Genomic DNA, 21438 nt, shown 5'->3' on the forward strand with positions numbered 1-21438 from the left:
CCTTCACCATGCTGTCAAGGCTTCCCTGCCAGCATATTGCAACAAAGAGTGACCCACAGGTCACATATGCCATTGTTTGAACAGCGACCTAGGAATGGATTTGAGGTTCTTTTGTTCTTTATGTATAGTTTCCTTCACGCTTCCTCCTGTAGTCCAGTGAAGTGTGCACTCAGTGCCTGAAGACCCTGCTGATTTACAGCCCTCTGTCTCATTCTCTTGGGCTCCAGCCAGGAGCTTTCAGCATGCGGTTAATTGGCAACAGATGCTGTCCGGCTGCTGCGACCTCAGCTTTTGCTCGAGGAACAGGCAACTACTGACCCGACCAGACAAGTCCCTGACCAAAAAAGGTCTCTTTTAATTCGGCCCCAGCGTTTAGACATTAATGTTAGATGAACTGGTAAATATATACCTTTGAATGTAAAAAATAGGATAGAGTGAACATGCTCTCTTCTTGATTTGACTCCGGCATCCTTGGCCGTGACTGACCGAATATTCCCATTTGCTGTTCTTTATGATTTCTTCTGTGCTTCTTTTGTCTTTCATTCAGCAGCTCATTCCAGATTTTTTTTTTCAATTTTAGAACCAAAAAATCAGTTTCTTGGTTCCAGATTGAAAGATTAAGACCATGCAGTGATAGAAAAAGTATGTACACGGAAAGCAATTTAGGACATACACCGATCAGGCATTGCATTATGACCTCCTCCTTGTTTCTACGCTCATTGTCCATTTTATCAGCTCCACTTACTGTATAGCTGCACTTTGTAGTTCTACAGTTACAGACTGTAGTCCATCTGTTTCTCTGATACTTTGTTAGGCCCCTTTTACCCTGTTCTTCAGTGGTCAGGACCCCCATGGACCCTCACAGAGCAGGTACTATTTGGGTGGTGGATCATTCTCAGCACTGCAGTAACACTGACGTGGTGGTGGTGTGTTAGTGTGTGTTGTGCTGGTACGAGTGGATCAGATACAGCAGTGCTGCTGGAGATTTTAAGCGCTGTGTCCACTCACTGTCCACTCTATTAAATGCACCTACCTTGTCAGTCCACCTTATAGATGTAAAGTCAGAGACGATAGCTCATCTGCTGCTGCACAGTTTGTGTTGGTCATCCTCTAGTCCTTCATCAGTGGTCACAGGACACTGTTGGCTGGATAATTTTTGGTTGGTGGACTATTCTCAGTCCAGCAGTGACACTGAGGTGTTTAAAAACTCCAGCAGCACTGCTGTGTCTGACCTACTAACACACCACCACCACATCAGTGTTACTGCAGTGCTCCACCACCCAAATAGTACCTGCTCTATGAGTGTCCATGGGTGTCCTGACTACTGAAGAAGCGGGGAAAAAAGGGGGCTAACCTATATAGTAAATGGAGCTGATAAAATGAGCGTAGAATCAAAGAGATGGTAATGTTATGCCTAATCGGCGTATATCAACTACAGCCCTAATTTTTGTTTGTAATAAACCTGGCTCAAAGATAGTTGATGCTAAAGACCCCTGATGGAGTTAAGGTAGCAGTAGTTGACTCACTAAGGTCATTTCAACTTATACTGCTGTAGTTGTGCAGTGAGTAAGAATGTAACATTTGTATTTCACTCCAACGAAGCATTTAAATAGGAATTAACTGTCTTCATAGCAAATCTTCTCATAGAAACACTTACCGAATCAATAACGCTTTGCAAAGCCTCAAAGCCACCATTCACTGGGAAGACATGATCTTTACTGTCTGCAATCTTGGCAAGCTGCGAAGAAATTATGAAGGCTGTCACAGAGGTACTTTCTTTGTACACTGTCAGAAATAAAGGTAAAAACTATGTAAATATACCCTCAGAGGCACCACAGTGGATTTATGGTTCAACTGTGTACCTTAAGTAAGTTTTTCCCAGGTGAAAAGATAACATTTTTACCTTGTTATGGTGCAATTATGTTCCCTGACTAAAGGTATTGAGATGTACCCTTGAGGGTCCCACCCCAATGACAAGAGGGTTGCTGCCCCAGTGACTGTTTCATTAAGTGTATCCACTCAGGCTTTTCTTCTCTGTTCTTAACCACATGCAGGAAAGCAACACACATACCTGGGTCTCATTGAAGTCCTTCACCCCTACACAGTAGACGGAGGCCCCCAGGCTGCGGGAACGATTGGCCTGACCAGGAACACATCAATAAAAGCACAACCAGGTCAGACATGAAGACATTTACAATTTACACCAGTATTTCATCATTGCTTCCACATGTGCAGCTCTGTATTCAAGAGGGTGCTTATGTATGAGTTGAAGGCATGGTAAATGAGTTAAGAATTGGAGCAAAGGTGACAGTCTATGAGGCTGAATTATCTATTTTTCTGTTTAAAGATGTTAATGAACAAATAATAGAAGAAGATGATGGATACAATGAAATATACTGGATTTGCTGGTTCCAACTACAACAGAACCCTAAATGGTAGCTATGACATAGTCGCCTTCCAGCCAGCACATCTGGACAAGCACACCATGTTACATCTATAAGGGTCCTTGGGCAAGACTCCTAATGCTATGTTCACCTACCTCTAACACATAACTGTAGGTTGCTGTGGACAAGGGAATATAATAAATGCATAAATATCTATACAATATAGATTAACTTTAGCACTCAGATTAGCTTTAATTAGATTATAAGCAAAAAGTTAAATTAAGTGTGTGTTTTATAAAACAATCGAGGGTTTGTTGTCTCGCAAATTACATTCCTTAAAAATTAGACTACATCCTTCTAACAAGTATGCAGTCCAAATCGCTGCCCACATTAAGGTGTTACTAGCTGCTGGATTCTATAACCTCTAGTCTTCAACAGCTAAAGTTTCTCACATTTATGTACAGGCCAGACTAAGATGATCCATTTTGGGAGTCTTCTGTGCAGATGTGTTATGACTAACACTCTTTTTCATTGCAAATTGGGCAGATGGGAGGAGTGTAAAACATTGAGAACTCCTGATCCCCTTTGGGTCTCAAAAAAAAGGAGAGATGAAAGTGTTAGCCTGTTGATGGATGGGAAGTATGGTGGCATTTTAGTGTGTTTCAATGCGAGCAGCACGTGTGATTTATCATGTTCTCTCCACCTACTTTCCTTTTCTCCATGCGCATCTTTTTACCTGCTGAGCTGGTACAGGACTCTGCTTCTCTTTAAGCCTCTCAGTGGACCATATGTTTTGACACACATTGAAGTGCTTTACAGGTTTAAAGGAACATGTGGTCTTTCATGCCAGCATATGACCTCAGGTGATATCAGTGGCATAACTAGGATTTCATGGGGCCCAGTGCAAAAAAAGGCCTCCCCTGTATGAATAATTGCCTTCATTAAGTGAAATATTTGCTTGTTTAGACAGTAATGGTAGATGTCAACCAAGCTGGTGCTATAATGTAGGCTAAAGCCCAATCCCATTTCTTCTTTTTACCCCTACCCCTTGTTTTTGAGTGTCACCCTAACCCCTTGGAACGGAGTTCCAAAAAAACAAAACAGCTACTAGTGGTGCTCTGTAGGTGAGACGGCCTGACTTCAGTGATAGCAGAGAAGGGAAAAGATTGGCAACCTCACTGCTGCGCTTTAGTTACATTTAGGGCATCATGTGCTTTCAAAGAAGGGGTATAAGACAGTTATTTATTATCGCCCACCACTAATTCATTGGTAATATGAAGCTGACGTCAGCTTTTAACCAGGTTCTTGTGCGCATTTTCCCGTTCCACCTTTAATGGTGCAGTATTTACATTCTGGCACTTCAAGTGTTAATACTGCTGGACTATTTAAGGTGGAACAGAAAAATGAACTAGCTAGTTTCCGGGACATTAGCATGCTATTAGCGGTAATACATTGAAATGACATTAAACTAAGATAACACAATGGTTATCGTAATTTTTTAACAGAGAAAATGCTCACATTCCTGAGTTTCTTTGGTCGCTCGTGCAGTCGTCTTGTCGGCTTTTCTTATTTCCTCATATTACTCCGTTTGGAGTGTCCCTCTGAAAAACCTTCATTTGGAGGGCCGTGTAGCCCGAACGCTTTGCCCTACCCCTCTCAACAAAAACTGGAACACCTTAACCCTAGACTTGAATGTGCAAAAGAGAGGGTTAAGGGCCAAGTGGTGGGGTAACGGTTGAGATTCAGAACCATCAGCCAACTGTGTTTTGCACACTGTGGAATTAGACCCATCCGTGCAGTGAATCATCACATACACACTAGTGAACACATATACTAGGGGGCAATGAGCACACTTTCCTGGAGTGGTGGGCAGCCCTATCGGCGGTGCCCTGGGAGCAATTGGGGGTTAGGTGCCTTGAATCAAGGGCACTTCAGTCATGGACTGTGAGCCGAGGGGATTGAACCGGCGACCTTCCGGTCACATGGCTGGTTCCCTAACCTCCAGCCCATGACTGCCATTGGGCCTAATAGTTGAAATATATTGTTTGTAGTTGAAGTATTTGTTAAGAAGTGTATGAATTCAAGCTTCCTATTTAGCAAAAGTCAAAATATAAGAGGTGTTGGGGGGCACGGTCACCATACATTGTACCTACCTCTCTCTCAGCATAGTAGAAGAGGTCTTCATGCAGTTCTCCATCCGTGAGTGCGATGATGACGCTAGCTGTGCGGTACCCTGTTCAGACCAAGATCACCAAGCTCAGTACTAGATCCCAAAACCAAAGACACATTTTCACAGCATGCTTTTTCAGGCAAAGCATTGCACATGTGGACACTGGCAAGCAAAGCTATGTTGATGTTTTGACATCTGGTATAAAGACAACATAGGGATTAGTGGCACCAAAAACATTTAACATGCACATGTTGGGTGTTGAGTGGTCCTTATATGGTGAACATACCCTCAGAGTTCCCATAGTAAATCTGTTCGCTTGCCTAGAAGACAAATGAAAATAATGTCAGCCTACTGTAGACCCAACTGCACACACTTCTCTCAACAAGCAAGGGAATAGCACTAGCTCAGCTGCTAAAGCCATTAAGAGAAATCATAAGTGACTTGTTTGGGCAAACGGCCAAGAATGTGCCATCCATTCTGAGTCTATGGATGAGCGTTAATATTAAGCCAAGACGGATACTGTCACTGACTCACCCTTTGAATGCCCTCATGCATGAATGTGTCTCCTCCTGGCTGAACTCTCTGGAGCTCCTCCAGACCTTTGCGAATTTTTTCCCTGGCAAAATGGATAAGTGTTGAATGTGGATGCAGACAGAACTACAAGAGTTTTAACTAATACCCAGATTAATGCCTCCCCAATACAATGAGTGTGTTTACATATACTTAATAGTCTGATAACTGCTGTAAAGCAGATTATGTCAGCAATTTACATGCATTTGAGTAAACGGAAAAAGAGAAAACACCAGGTTTATATTAGTCAGGCAGTACTTGTATTTCTGTTTCAGCTAATAAGCTCACCGAAGATGTGAAGTAAACGCAATGTAAAACTCAAACTTCATGCCGAGGCAACTTGAGACAACTTGAGTAATCTGACAACTGCCGAATTCTAATAACGATCAGATTATTAAGTGCATATAAATGAACTCGATGTCACCATTTAAATTTTGTGGAGTTAGTTATTTGAACTAAAATTATATTTTAACTATAATTAAAGTTGATTAGGGTTAAATACTGAAACCTGCGGTATTATTGGTTTTAGCCTTAATATTGCTGAGAGCATGCCGATAACTGCTGCCTATTTTTGTTTGGGTTGCGCCACTAATGGGATTCAAACTTGCCATTTCCTGATGACCGGGGAAAACCGTAGACCTTACGCCACTGGGCAGAACAACGAAATCATGAAACATCATCATGGTAACTTACAAAATCATATTAAATGAGTCCAAACTTAACTGTCACCATGTGAACAAGATTCTGGAAATCGCTGCTCTAAAATTGGTATCGTATCACTCACAGCATTTTTGTATCAGTTAGGCTCTAGTAGCGCTCTGCCTTTTTCATTTGAGCAAGAAACCACTGTTGCTGAACTAAAACAGTGAGATCATCAGTGGGCAGTCACGGGGGCAGTCGTGGGCTGGAGGTTAGAGAACCAGGCTTGTGACCGGAAGGTCGCTGGTTTGTTCCCCTCAGCTGACAGTCCATGACTGAAGTGCCTTTGAGCAAGGCACCTGACCCCCAATTGCTCCCCAGGCACCATGGATAGGGCTGCCCACTGCTCTGGGCAAGTGTGCTCACTGTCCCCTAGTGTGTGTGTTCACTAGTGTGTATGTATTTGCGTGTTTCACTGCACGGATGGGTTAAACGCAGAGGTCTTATTTCACAGTGTGCGAACACAGTGACAAATGGTTGTTAATTCAGTTCAATTTGTTATATCAGCAGTATCTATCAATGCATTTGCAGGCGTGAAAACCGAGCTGTGGGTTTTCATGCCTGGGGGCTGTTACGAACAGCTGGCTTTTGGTTTCAGTGTTTTTGAGTGTTTGGATGTTTGTGTTCAGTTTGTAACTCTGACCAGACTCTGGCTATGTCTACTTGGTTGGAAAATGCTTTTGAGCTTCAGTAGCCACGTCGGCATGGTGCAACTAAGTGTGGGACTTCTCCTCATAAAACAATTTGATTTGGGAAAATGTTAAAAATGTAAAGCTGATTTATTGCTTGTGTGCTGAGAAAGCATCGCCCATTAGCCAGTCTGGAAGCCAGCTAGGCACTGGATGCAATTAGATATCATGATATCACCTTCACTGGATCAAGTTGTCTTTCAAAATGATGCGTTCTTATTTTATGCTGCAAACAGATTAAGTGGATATTAAGAGAGGCTGTCGCTAGCACACGTTAAGAGAGGCTGCTTCTAGCTTTTGTTGGCAATTAGCAAGGCAGATGGTCAGGAAATCAGACATGTGTGAAATTGGAAAGAAGGAAGATAGTAAACATCCCACTCTCCTTCTAGACACATGGAAAAGCCTTGCTCACAGAGATTATTTGCATATCCAGCTCACAAAAGTGACCATTTCCTGCAATACTAGGAAACACATGTTGAAGCCTAGGACAGCCTGATTTAAGTCTTTAAGATGATGGCAACATTGAGGGAATGCTTGGAGCAGCTGTTGCATTCTATCCTGTACTGTACGGGTCAATGACCTTTGCCAAATCAGGCTCAGGGTAGCCCAGCTGGAATCATGGATTGGCAATGGTGTAAGTGTAAAATTTGTCACCATCAATCTTTGTTATGACGCATCTGATCCAAATCGCAATTGGACACTCTCTTTTGTCAGTGTCAGGGAGTTTAGTTTGGAAGCATAAGCTGGCAGAACGCTACAGCCTTCTAAGTTAAATATGACCCAGTATCATCACAAGCAACAGTGTACAGGCAGTGCTCAATGCTCAATACTAGATTCTTACATAAATACTACAGAAATGCCATAGTTTATTTCAATAAGGCTCGTGGGATGTGACTGTTTGCATCTTTAGCATTCTGTATTTCCACTCACCTGTCCTCAGTTAGCCGCATGAGAATCCTACCCTCAGTGGAAAACACAATGAAGGACATTCGTAGCTGTGGACTGAGAACAGCAATCAAATGAACAACAACATAGAGGACTGTGGTCTGGTTAAATCAATGGTTTGGCCAAAAATCCCATACAGAAATCTGACATATGGCTATAAATGCATAGGAGTCAGGCATACATTTTAAATTATATGTACATACTGTATGCGTTGTGTACACGTATATAACTATAGTTATAGAGTTATAGAGTTTGTCACTTCATTAGGAAGTATGTTGTATAAACGAAGATGCATAAATCCTTATGAATGAAGCTAATATGTAAGAGTAATATATTGCTGCAAAACCTTCTATCTCCATCTATGTTGTTTTCCAGTTTTTGATGAAATTCGAAAGTGCCCCACTGCCCTTTACATTGTTTGTAAGTTTCATGATGCATGGACCAAAAGAAGTGGCCCAACTTGAAAAAAGTCTGGTTACTCTGACTTACATTAAAAGTAAACCAAAGTATGTTTTCAATTTCCCCTGTAAAGTTTTTGTTTTTGAGATATGTTTTGTTCCGACAGTGAGTCACATTTGAAAAAAACGTTTTCTATATATGTTATTATATATACTGTGTTAATATATCTTTTTTATTTATATTGATATATGGCTGAATTATATCTCCCATATTTAAAAATGGCCAATTTCAAATAAGCTGGCTTGTGTATCACATATATGTGCAAATGTGACTAATATGAGTTGAGGCAAATCTGTATATGCTAATATGTCTTATACTTGTCTACATATTACTGCATATTAGATTTCCATATGGGATCGCCACAAAAGAAGTCAATAAGCTAAGACATATTAATGACATAAAATGAAAGAAAGAAATGAAGAAAAAAATAAGGAAATTGTACAGTAAGTGGAAGATGAGTGATGAAAAGTGGCTTTCTGTCTAATATTCTGCTTAACCTCCAGTGGGCTGCCCAGAAAATGCTGAGCTAAAAAGCCAGTGGGCCACCAGCTTTGTATTCAGTGAGCCCACTGTCTTCTTGTTATCTGGGGTTTTGTAAATTACATTAATTACAGTGTGTGTGTGTGTGTGTGTGTGTGTGTGTGTGTGTGTGTGTGTGTGTGTGTGTGTGTGTGTGTGTGTGTGTGTGGGTGGGTGGGTGGGTGGGGGGGGGGGGGGGTGGGTGGGTGTGTAAATTGGCACAACCTAGAAATAGCCTTAGTCACACCTATTTAACAACAAGACCCAATGTAGTCGACTTTTGATGTTTCTTTAGATTCACACTGGTGCATCAAGGCTAATGTAGCTAACAAGTAATGGAAGCTTATAGTCACCAATTAGCATCATACAAATTGTAAACTTACTCCAATGCTATTAACTCCATGCTATTAAGGGATCTCAAAGCCATCTTGAACCGTACAAATTTTTTGTCCATTTATGGTCTTGGCATGCAGCTTGTACAAAGGTAACGAACTGGTAGTTATAAGCTTCCATGACGTCTTAGCCACATTAGCCTCACAGCTCCTCTGCCTTGTTTGGCTGAACAACTGCACTTGAGAAACAAAAGAAATGTGTACAAATTGTTTTTGGACATAATGGAAGTCATTATATTTTCATAATTGTGACATATGACTTTAGACAGCCAAGGCTCACTTTGAAGGTCAAATAAAACGTATTACTGGGACAGTAAATTTCACTCAAGTGAATCCTTCTCTTGAAGGATTGCTTCTGAAATTCCTGAAAATGTCTGTGATTAAGAGCAGTTCAGAAAGAGTCCAGCTGACCTTTCCAAATTAAAAGCGCTCATCTGTGCACCCGCCATACAAAGCTGACATCTGGGCTGCTCCTCTCCTACCTTATGAACTTATGAGCCAGATGCTCCACAAAGCTATAGATCTCGTTCCAGTGATGCTGTACACTTCCAGACCTGCAGGGAGGACCAGACACAACATCAGGCTTAGTTTAGATTAGAATTTAGTATCAAAACTGCATTACACAATAAGAGAGATATGGCTGAAAGCATTTCTTCTACAGAATTAGAAACAGGTTGTGTCATTTAAATGGAGTGGACACACAGTCAGGGTTAGGGACTGCCACTGCTGGTCCATCCTCAGACCTCAGGTCTACAGTTTCTTTTTGTTTGTTTTGTTTTTTTTTAACCCGATTTTCTCCCCAGTGTAGTCATTTCCAGTTCCACCTGCTACTTAGGACTCCCCCAATCACACGATACTACCAATGCTAGGAGGGTGAAGGCAGCAAGGGCTTCCTCTGAGACCTGCAAAACCAGCCACCGCTCACGCAACTTCACGGGACAGCCGAACGCACTCGGAGGAAAGCGACAACCACCAGATCTGTTACTTCAGCTAACATACACCTGCGCTGACTAGCATCACGTTAAGTGATGGGGGGAGAAGGGGGGCCATCCTACCCACCCGGCGAGAGCAAGGCCAGTTGTGCTTTCTTGGACTCCTGGCTACGGACGGCTGTAGCATCATCAGGGATCGAACTCGCAGTCTCCTGATGATAGGACCAACGCTTAGATGGTTGCGCCACTCGGGAGCCTGGTCTACAGTTTTTAATCTTCTCAAACAGATTTTTTTTTTTGGTCAAAGGTCTTTTTATTATTTTGAATGAGCTATTACATTAAAGAAATAAAATAAAATAACCCCAAACCCTCCCACTCCCTACTGCACCTATAAATTCTCTTCTTTAAAAGTAAACGCATATATAAACAAATACAAAATAGTAAAAGGTGGCTGTAACAGTCAAAAAGAGAGAAAATAAAAAAAGGAAAAAGTAGCGGTAATAACAAACAGTGGTAGTACAATCTCATGCATCAACATCCACAGAGTCCATTTGTTCCACATATGGTAATGACAGGCTGCCAGATAGCATAACATTTTGAACTATCCCCTCTTGTTGTGCAACTGATTTTTTCGAGATTCAAGAAAAACATTAAATCCCTAATCCAGTGGTTAAAAGTAGGCGGGTGTGTATCTTTCCATTTGAGCAATATCAATCGTCTTGCTAACAAGGTTGTGAAAGCTATCACGGTTTTTGTTGGTTTGCCTATACAAATATCTTGAGGTATCTCCCCAAATATAGCCCCAAGTGGTGAAGGTGGAATAAAAGCTTCTAAAACATTTGAAAGGAAGGAAAATATTGAATGCCAAAATGTCATTAGTTTAGAACAAGACCAATACATGTGTGAAAGGGTGGCTAGATCCGTTTTACATTTTTCACACATAGGGTCAATATCTGGTATGAATTTTTTCAGCTTTACTTTAGATCAATGTAAACGATGAACAACCTTGAACTGCATCACAGTGTGTCTCAAACATATTGATGAAGAGTGAATTCTATTCAAAGCATCCTCCCATATTTTTTCAGATATTTGTATATCTAACTCCTCTTCCCATTGTTACTTCAGTGAAAGTAGAGATTCAGATTCTTCTGAATTAATTAAAGCATATACTGTACCAATTCTTGGTGAGTCTGCAGATTCTAAAATGATATCTAGAAGATTTTTTGATGACAAGGTGGGGAATTCAGGGTAATGTGATGAAATAAAACTACGAAGTTGTAAATACCTAAAAAAAAATGTGAATGGGACTCAAACAGATTTTAAATGCACACAGGCTTTTATTTTGGAATATTTTAAACAAATATTTCAAACAACTGACAGAAGTGAGTGTATATATAATATAAAATTATTTTGTTGAAATCATTGTTAATGCTTTGCTAGATTGGTTACAGCTGTATAACTTTGTTGCTATGTGCTATTAAAATTAGTGACTAAACAAATTGACAGGAAAATGGAAGAAAGAAATGAAGAAAAAAATAAGGAAATTGTACAGTAAGTGGAAAATGAGTGATGAAAAGTGGCTTTCTGTCTAATATTCTGCCCAGAAAATGCTAAGCTAAAAAGCCAGTGGGCCACCAGCTTTGCATTCAGTGGGCCCACTGTCTTCTTGTTATCTGGGGTTTTGTAAATTACATTAATTACAATGGAAATTAGCACAACCTAGAATTAGCCTTAGTCACACCTATTTAACAAGACTCAATGCAGTTGATTGGCTAAGACACATTTGATGTTTCCTTAATTTTACGCTGATGCTCCAATGTTAATGTAGCTAACAAATAATGGAAGCTTATAGTCACCAATTAGCGTCATATAAAATGTCAACTTTTTTTCAGTCATGCTGTGAAGAAATCTCAAAGGCTTCTTAAGGCTTGGATTTTGACTGTGCCCGTTTTTGTCCATTTTTGTTTTCAGCATGCAGTTTGTAAAAAGTACAAAAGTAACTAACTAGTGGCTTTTAGCTTCCATGACTTCTTAGCTACATGAGCCTTACAGCTCCAGTGCAAAACTAGAAACAACAAACATGTTCTTGTTTGACTGAACCAGCTACAACTGTCTAACATGATGGTGGACTTCGAGTTTGGTGTCTGGTAAGTTGTCTTAATGCCATCTTGGGTTTATTCTCATAATAGACAATAAGATTTATATGAATGAAAACATTTCTAATACAGAATATCCAGCGCCATTTAAAGAGTGCTGTGGTAATAGGACTAGACGTTGTGTTCAGATGAGATTCTTTACCAGGCTGCCATTATTTTGCATTGCTCTCCTCTATCAGGTCATTAATTACATGCGGCTCTTTGGCTAAATGATTTCTTATCTTTTGGACAAACTTTCTGAGCTGAATACTAAACTTTCCTTCACTGTGACAAGAAACCTTCCAAAGCAGTGTGGCTTGCATAAATCACCACTGTCTCTACTATAATCAGAGTCCTGTTTCAAAACCTATACCTCTGTCTACAGCAAATGGGCCACTCATTTTCGTATAACACATCTAGCAACCCAAACAGCCATTATCCACATTTTCCTCTTTTCAAACAAGGCCCTGCCAAATGATCCTGATTGCATATGACATAATATGCCTGTATTTTAAACAAAGGCCTTCGCCTGCTGTCGCCTTGGTTGTTGACCAATGTTAACCGATTGCACTCTGATTATATGGCAGCACCGTCTGAGCAAAATGTCCCTTCTTGATGAATTGCAGTTGCTTAATTGCTTCATTGTCACAGCTCATGTTTTTCTATCTAATTTCTAAGTAAATTACTACATCGTGAAGTGCGCCTGGTGAAAGCATTTGTTTCTACTCTAAATGTGAGCCGAAATGGTATGATGCCATGATTGGTGGGAAAATACATCCAAGCTAAAGCGGAACTGTGATCAGTGTTACGTTACACTTCCTAAATAGTAGAGTTTGTTGGAGCAGTGCCATTGAAGAACCACTACTAATTCCCTAAAGTAATTTTAAAGGGCATTTTTAAAGTATAAAAAGGTACTCAAGCCAAGAACCATTTCAGAACCTTTATTTTTTAAGAGTGTAGCTCTGAAGTGTACTTTGTTATCTGTCCAAGTGAATGCTGGGATTAACTGTAATCACACAGCCTATAAATCGCCTATATTGTCTATTATGTAAACTTATTTCAGTCTAACTGAAAGCTAATGTTCATGAAGCGCTGAAGTTGTTCCGCTAGACTATAAAATGTGCGACCTGAAGTCACGATTTCCCACGGGTGACTCAATTTGGGTCAGGGAGGACATTTGTTTTAGGATTGAGGGAGGGGAAATATGTTTGACCCACTTAGATAATAACAGCATTCCAGAATTAGGCCCATGCCATAATTTTCTAGATGCAGACAGATTTCCATTCATTATACCACTGGGAAAATGTCAGCTTTCTTTGAATCTGTCTGGACTTTCCAGACCAACAAAGTCCTCTGAGTCTACGTTTACACAGCAAGTAAAAGTGGCCCCAATCAGATTTTCTCACCTAGTCTGACTTTTTGTTTGGCTGTTCACATTATCTTTTAAATGTGATCTGTATGCAACATCAGTCTGAACAGTTCAGCTGATAAACAGACCCAGCAATACTTCACGAGGTGGCTCGTCCAGAGGTAAACGGTCATGACGGCCAGCTAACGTCTGTCACTCCCGGTGGTTCAGTTTCATCTTTGCCAGCATCACAGGAGCGATTATGAAGTTCCCGTGGTTGACAGCTGGGGTCATCACCCACAATGTGGTCAAGTTTGCCGTAAAAAGGGCACGCTATTCAGCCACGGCCACTTCTTTGGTTCGTGTCCTCGGATACTTGGAACGTGGAGCGGCTGTGATGAGTCGCTTCTATTTTTTGGTACAGAAACATCAGTCTAAATGTTTGAGTCTCAGCAGTGCAAAATTATGATGAATGTTGAGTTGGACTGACATAAGTCATGAATTCTGATCTGGCTGTTCAGACTGAGTCACATTGCTGCAGATCGGATATGTATCGAATTTCAGTACAACATATGAAAGCACCTCAAATTGGAATTGAAAATGTCAGATTCGGTGTTTTTTGCTGTTCACACAGCCACACAGGTGACAAATCTAGGTCACATATGAGGAAAAAGATCGGATTCGGGCCATTTTTACCTGCTGTGTAAACGTAGCCTAACTAATGCAGGTTATCAGTGATTCAGTGTTCAGTCTCTTAGACCCACTTTACGAGTAAAACAGGTTACTTTGAACTTCCTAGAAATGAGCAGTTAACTGCAATGAAGTGTTTAGACACTGTGGTTGGGTTTCACTAAGTCCCCCACTTCATGCTCCACTTCTCAAGACCAAGAACAGACTGAAATAACTGATCCATTATGCTCACCATATCTAAATGAATCAACTGTGCATAAAAGTGCTAAGTCAGAGCAAGTGTGGACTGAGGTCATTATGGTTAGAGAGTGTGACAAAAATGTTTCAAACACAAGTGCATCATCTCATTCGCCCCCTGTACCCCTCCTTCGCTTTTTCCGTTGTTACTAAGATACGAGTCCCTCTGCAGAGCCAGCAGCCAACAAAAGGCCAAAAGTATGGAACATCTGGAGCTAATGGTGAAAGGGTTCAACACAAAGAGAGAATAAAAGAGACAAAAAGATACAGCAGCAAAAAAAGTACAGGTAAAAGAATTGAAATCTTACTTTACAGAACTTTTATTTACTGTAAGAAAATCTGTGCTATCACTTTCATCTATACATCTATATGTTCCCATTTATGTCAAATACAAATGTTCCAAAATGACAGAGATTTCTCAGCTACAGATGAATTGATCACTATTTTTCATGCACCCAGCACACTTTGGTTATAATGTCAATAGCAGTGAGTCAAACTTTCATGCTAGCCTCTGTTGGCAAAAGGTGATACTTTCTTTTTGGTTTATAACAGCAGCAGCTGCTTTATTTTGCTAATATAAACCTAACGCTGTCTTAAATAAACCAAGCCCAGACTAATTCATGGCTGAAGAAACAGCAAAACTGCTCCCAGATCAGTGTAAAACAGTCATTTTATAGCAGCTTGCACCATGTGGTGCTTAAGCCACTTTTCCACTGCATTGTACTGCATCAAATCGACTCGAGTCGATTGGCTCGACTCACTTTTGGTCCCAGCTACTTCGTTTTCCACTGCAGATGTTGTATTTGTCAGTGTAGCTGGTCATCATAGCGACGGCAGATGAACCGATTTGAAGGAGACCGAGTTCAGACGACGAGACGATTCTGGTTGCTCAGATAAGGTGATGCAAGAGGCTATGTTAACCTGGTAGCTAACGCTAACGCATATGTTTTTAGCGATTCTCAATTACCAATCAATAATCTATAGCATCTTTACATCACCTGTTGGTATCATCTCAGCTTGCTGGCACCTTGAGGTAGTACCAAAATAGAACCTGGTACCAGGTACCAGATTTGTCAAATGGAAAAGTGGAGAAGAGTCGAGTCAAGTCGAGCCATGCAGTTGAAGTTTTGGTACTACTGACCTGCATGTGCCATGTGGTATGTGAACATTGGCTTATAAATACATTAGTTTTGTCACTAATGAATTTAATACCACAGAATAAAACATTGTCATACCTCTCTCAAGGCTTACCAGTGGGCCCAAAGTCTTATTACACACACTCTTAACAAATATGCTACTTCAAGTGTTCTTTAGAAAATGGTTCTTTATAGAACCATTAACACTCAAAGAACCCTTTGGATTAAAGGGTTATTTCCATCATGAAATGTTCTGCAGATTGATGGAGAATGTGCTGTAGGTGGTTCTATATTGAATCTTTTTGAAAAGGGTTCCATATAGCACCCAAAAGGGTTCTTATATTGCTACAAGCTTGACACCATAACAATAGAAGAACTCCTTTGGGAGCTATATAGAACCATCTACAGCTCATTCTCCTTCAGTCTGAAGAACCCCTTTACAATGCAATGAAACCTTTAATCAGCCTTTAAGCAGAAGGGTTCTTTGAGTGTTCATGGTTATATATAGAACCATTTTCTTTACTAAAGAACTCTTGAAGCACCATCTATAACCTAAGAATAGCTCAATCAGTTCTCATTGAAGTCCCTGTAGTTACTGAATAATAAGCCTGTAATAAGCTTGGGCTTTTCAGATGTTAGTTATTATTATTATTATTATTGTTGTTGTTGTTGTTGTTGTTGTTGTTCATTTATAGTAGTAATAATATGTTCAATTTCTCTAGCGCCTTTCACATACCCAAGGTCACTTAACCAGAAAGACTTGAAATACAGGGTGAGTCAAAAGTCACAGGATGGGTTTTATTAAATGTTTTATTTTATTATCGATTTTTATCTCAAACAAATTGTGTATGCTGAGAAAATCCACAACAAACACCACCTTCAGCACCGCATCGTGGAGGCTTATGACAGTAGAAAAAAATAAAATAAAATAAAACGCTGTCCTGTGACTTTTGACTCACCCTGTATTAAAATATCACAGATGGCATTAATTGGTAACAAATTAAAATATTCTTTATTTAATTATGCTTACTACATATTACACTGCATAAAATGGGCCCAACATGTGACTCCATGAAAGGGCTAGGAGATCAATCAGTGTAGCATATGTTGCTGTTTTTAGTGTTTTATAACAAAAAACACAATCAGAGCTCATTAAATATTCTGAGCAGATGCCGCCATACAAACATTCAATAGTAACAGTAACATAGCCGCTGAACCTCTTAATGATAGCAGCTCATCAAATGAAAACATCAGAATCAGAACAGGAATATAAATATAAACACACTGCACAGCCCAAAAGGCTGTTACTATCCCTATATGGAAGATGAATCCTTGTTCTGGTCAGAGATCACCCTTCACCCTTCAGACAGACATTTTTCAGGAGATGTTTCTGAGGAGATTGAATATGAGACACTCCACTTGCATAAGTATCAAGACCTTGTTGACACCAAAACTGCCCCATCTAACAAAAAGCCCTTAAAGCTTTCATCTTTGAGAGAGAGGAGAAAATCAAGCTCCACTCTTAAAATAGATCTGAAAAAGCCATCCTTCCACTGACATGACAACTCAGTGCTGTGAGTCTGGAAGGATGTGTAGCTGTTAAGAACCCCTCACAAGGAAACAGACGAAAAAACATTTGGCTGCTGGTGTTCTCAGAACAACAGACTGACCACCTTGTGTCCAGACATCAACATCACTGAATGTGGATTATTTGGATTGTAAAAAGCAAAAAATGCAACCAGCTTCTAAGACTGAACTTTGGAGATATGAAAAAAAATTGCAGCAGATTTCTTAAACTGAAAGTGAGTCTCCTGAAATGAACGGCTGTTATAAAGGCAAAGAGTGAACATACTAAAAACTGAAGAATGATTATAATATTATATGCAGGTGTTGACAACTGTGTAATTTTGTTTGTGCATTTTTCTTGACATTTGAAAAGGATACTTAATGGCTATTTTGACCATAAAAGAAATAAGTGAAGGCTGGTCTCAGACTGTACTGTACATCTAATGTACCCAAACATAGTAACTAACACAGCTGTAAAGTATCATATGTATGACCACCGTGAAGTTAAAGTGCCACTATTTTCTGCACCTAACAAATTACATTGGTTCAGCATTTGCGATTTCAATCAGCTCGCTCCATGTCTGTGAAATATGAATGAATTCAGGTCACTGTGCATGGTCTTCTCAGGCTCTAGTGACCACATGGACTGGCTCAGGCCTTAAACCCACAAACCTCAAACTGGAGTAGTGAGTAGAGGGATGTTATGTAAGTGCCTTTGCTGTGTTTATTCCCATGGACCACTGCATTTACTCTTAAGAGCACACAAAACATGACAGCATTCTGTTATCCCAACTGATTTTGCGGGCTAAATCATTACAACAGTTTGATAAAAGATTTGAATTTGCATTTTCTGAGATGTTAACTTGAGCCCAATACAATATAAGATAGTGTTACATAATATTTAGCTGCCAGGACTGAGAGGTTTCTGTAATAATGGTCAGCAATGCATAAATAAAAGAACCTCCACTTATTGGGCCCACATGGATTAACAAGGACAGACAAACCTAAGTGACCTTTCTTCACCTAAGTGACATAAACATTTGTTCTTCGTGTGTGCTTTGACTCTCTGAGTCAGACATGAGCAGTCGATAATGAAAGCAATGAGAACTACTTGCAAGTACTGCTAGCAAGAAGCTTCTGGAGCCAGGACCAGATGCTTTTCCATTTGTCTGTCCATTAATTCGGCCTGTCTCGAGCCCTGGCTTACAGAGAGTCCTCTGGCTGCTCTTTGCCAAAGCAGCAAGACACATAAGTCACATGCAATTACACAATCAGGCCAAAAAAACAAAATCAAGATGTTAACCTACCATGAAAATATCAAACCTCAAATAATCATCTAATAGGCTACTAATATTTGGGACAGATTGTGTTCCACAAAAATGCAGAAGACAAAAAAGTCTAGAGAAGTTACAATAATATCCACACTGCCATGGCTGGCCTGTATTAAGTTATACAAACAACCCTGAAAACAGTACGATCATTTATAAGTAGAATTCAGGATGTGCAATGGTGAAAAATGTACACAGCCTGGAATGCAAAGCTGTTTTTATATGTGTCCACATACTAGAAGATTCTCTTCACTCCTGATTCTCTTTAAAGAGATTCTAGCAAACAATGCTTTGGTAGACATTGATATTATGTATGGGAAAGTATTACAGTCCATGTGTTTGTAGCCAAAGACAACAGAGCTCAAGTAAACACCTCTGTTTTTTTATGTGTTTCAAGGAAGCATATGTAATTGAGTCTCCATGTGTACCATTGACCCAGTTTTGATTCACTGTTTTCTAGTAACTGTACTGTTCCTCTGAAGTAAGTAGCAGAAAACGGTGCTAAACACTAAAGCTTCCACAAGAATCATTAGCAGCAACCACTTTACCTAATAACTATGTCCATTAGAGCCTAAATGTCCTTCAAAGACAAACCCAGCACAAAACAATGGCAGTTCAACAGTGGCATGCAGCGAACTAACCGTAGGAGGCGCTGAAAGGCAATGACCGCAGTGACCCAGAAAATGCGTCATCATTTTCGATGAAGTAAGGGTAATAAAAGAGGGAGGAGCTGCTGCTGAAGGGATTTGCTTATGCCAAGATTCATGCCGCCAATTACATTCACAATGGAACTGGACGAAGAGCACTTAATAACTGAGCACATTTTTCACTTCACTGCTTCTCTGTCAAAACAGCAAGAGTGAAGGAACTGGCTCTTCATTTTGATGCTCAAACAATGTTTTTCAGTCCTCAAAACTGGTGCACATCTTCATAATGTCAAGCTTGCGTTGTAACCTTCTTAAATCTGGAGTCTCTGGCTATCCAAAATGACTGTGGTTTCTTTAGAACATCAACGCCGACCCCAACCTCAAATTTCATTTGCAAAAGGCCCCCAATGAACTTGGGGGTTAATCACCTGACTATGTGAAAAGACTGTGGCTTCTTTGGAACATCAATGCTGACCCCAACCTCAACCTCTGTTTGGAAAAGGCCTCTAATCTTTGCAGAGGTTAATCACCAAAAGTGAACTTGGGAGTCAGTCTCCTGACTATGGGAAATGACCCTGGCTTCTTTGGAACATCAATGCTGACCCCAACCTCAACCTCTGTTTGCAAAAGGCCCCTAATCTTGCCTGAGGTAAGTCAACAGAAGTGAACTTGGGGGTCAAACACCAGACTGTGTAAAATGACTGTAGCTTCTTTTGAAACAGTTTTTACTATGTTCCTCCTATCATACACCTATCTAAACAGCCAAAGTGAATGGCTTTAGAACATCAACCTCTGCTTGTGAAAAGTTCCTTATCATTGCTGATCTCAACTACCAAAGCTGGTTAATCCCAACCTAAACCTCCATTTGCAAAAGCCCACCAATCTTTGGCCAGGTGTGTCACCAAAAGTTAACTTGTAGGTCAATCACCGGACTATGTTGAATCTCAGCATTCTTCATTATTGGCGTTAATATTATAGCAATCATCACCATCTTGATGAACACTTTCAGTAATTGCTGTGAGCTGGATATAATGCCCAAAACTCGATAGAGAACAATTCACCTGCTACAGTATTTACTATATTGGTCCCATCATACCATCTCTATTCCTCCCATCTACCTAAACTGAAGTGAATGGCTTTAGAAAACCAACCCTTGTTTACAAAAAGCTCATCACTGCTCATCATCCTTATCATTGCTGATCTCAACCACCAAAGGTGAATCTGCAGTTAGCTCTGAAGTTAGTATACATCATCGTCCTGATTAGTACCTTCACTGATTGCTGTGAACTGGAGGAGATATCTCCAACTGAGGTAAATCAAGAGGAACCAACCGCCTGCTAGAATATATACTTCAATTCTTTCCAGCACACATCTGCTAAAACTGCTGACATTGCATCCGCCTTTATCTGAACCTTACTGTTGACGCACCACTGTCTTCACCCAGTGCAGCAAGACCATAAAGTAGAGAAGAAATGGATCACTCACTTGTCCAGTACAAAGTAAAGGTCAAACCCTCCATAACAGGAAGGTGCTGCTGCTCCTTTCTCTGGAGATAACCCAGCATTCCCATCCGAAATGCATACCAGCAAGAAATACAGCGATACCACCATCCACCAGCTCTTCCGCACACTGTAAGCCATGGTCCTGGTGTGATGCTCAGCAACAAGCAGTCAGTTGGCAACAAAGGAAAACCAAAGCTCAAACCATGAGAAGAAAAATGAAGATAAGTGTGTTCCAGACAGAGGCTTCTTTGCTGCAGATAATCCTTGCTACAGTCCTGCCTGTGTTATCTTCCTAAACCATCCTTAAAAAGAAAAGCTTTTGTCAGCATTTAAAGGTCCGGGAAACTTTTTATGGCTGGTGTCCTAAAGACGAAAAAAAGCAGATGCTTTCAGTGTCCAGGAGGGTGACGTGAAATTAATTCCCATTTACATTTCAATGGGAAAAAAAGCAAAACCAAAACAAAAAACAACTACCAGGAAAATGCACATATGTAAACAGAGATGCACTAGAAGTCAAGAGCCTGACACACTTTTCACTGCCCCAGTTACTCTATTCCTCGCTATTAGAAGAGAGAGAGAGAGAGAGAGAGAGAGAGAGAGAGAAAGAAAGAATGCGTGTATGCTTGTGCATCAGGCGGCACTGTCTCCAAGCCTTTAACTCCACACTGAAACTTTCCATCTTTGTCTGAGACAGAAAATACAGTCAACTAAATGTCTGTGCAGTGTAGGACTAGTGCCATCTATCGTCACACAGCAGCACTGACTAGTGGTCAAGTAGCTAAAATTACAGAATTATGAAATTAATTTCTCATTCTAATTACTTTATACATCTTCAGTTAAAGTGTTTGTGGTCTGTTTTTTAAATGCTATTTGGGTTCAACCATGCAAATCAAGTTGCTGAGGTTCTAAAAACAGGCAAGTGGAGCCTCTATTGAAAGCTGTATGTGTTTATATGTGCTTTTGACATGGATTACATTTAGGCTGCATCTCATATCACATACTAATGAATACACTATATTATACTACACTACACTAATGAATGTACCACTAATGGTTGTATACTGTTTATACTGTAACATGTGGATTGAGA

The 21438-nt window shown here is 40.3% G+C and overlaps 1 protein-coding gene and 1 long non-coding RNA gene across 2 annotated transcripts in view; one reads left to right on the forward strand and one right to left on the reverse strand.

The window, feature by feature from the left end:
- Positions 1–2120, forward strand: part of LOC108426672 — a 44646-nt gene extending 42526 nt beyond the window's left edge. Inside the window, exon 3 of the long non-coding RNA XR_001857791.1 lies at positions 2055–2120. This is a non-coding gene — a long non-coding RNA (uncharacterized LOC108426672). The remainder of the gene's footprint in view (positions 1–2054) is intronic.
- The window catches only part of antxr1a (ANTXR cell adhesion molecule 1a), a 52424-nt gene extending 31938 nt beyond the window's left edge, over positions 1–20486 (reverse strand). The window contains exons 1-8 of the mRNA XM_017696330.2: positions 20332–20486; positions 9310–9381; positions 7443–7514; positions 5089–5170; positions 4841–4874; positions 4538–4617; positions 2072–2140; positions 1658–1738 (exon numbers count right to left, since the gene is read on the reverse strand). Of these exons, the coding sequence (XP_017551819.1) occupies positions 1658–1738; positions 2072–2140; positions 4538–4617; positions 4841–4874; positions 5089–5170; positions 7443–7514; positions 9310–9381; positions 20332–20486 (645 nt within the window). The remainder of the gene's footprint in view (positions 1–1657; positions 1739–2071; positions 2141–4537; positions 4618–4840; positions 4875–5088; positions 5171–7442; positions 7515–9309; positions 9382–20331) is intronic.
- Positions 20487–21438: the final 952 nt, after the last annotated feature.

The sequence above is a fragment of the Pygocentrus nattereri genome, chromosome 29, assembly GCF_015220715.1.
Source record: "Pygocentrus nattereri isolate fPygNat1 chromosome 29, fPygNat1.pri, whole genome shotgun sequence".
Taxonomy (NCBI): domain Eukaryota; kingdom Metazoa; phylum Chordata; class Actinopteri; order Characiformes; family Serrasalmidae; genus Pygocentrus; species Pygocentrus nattereri.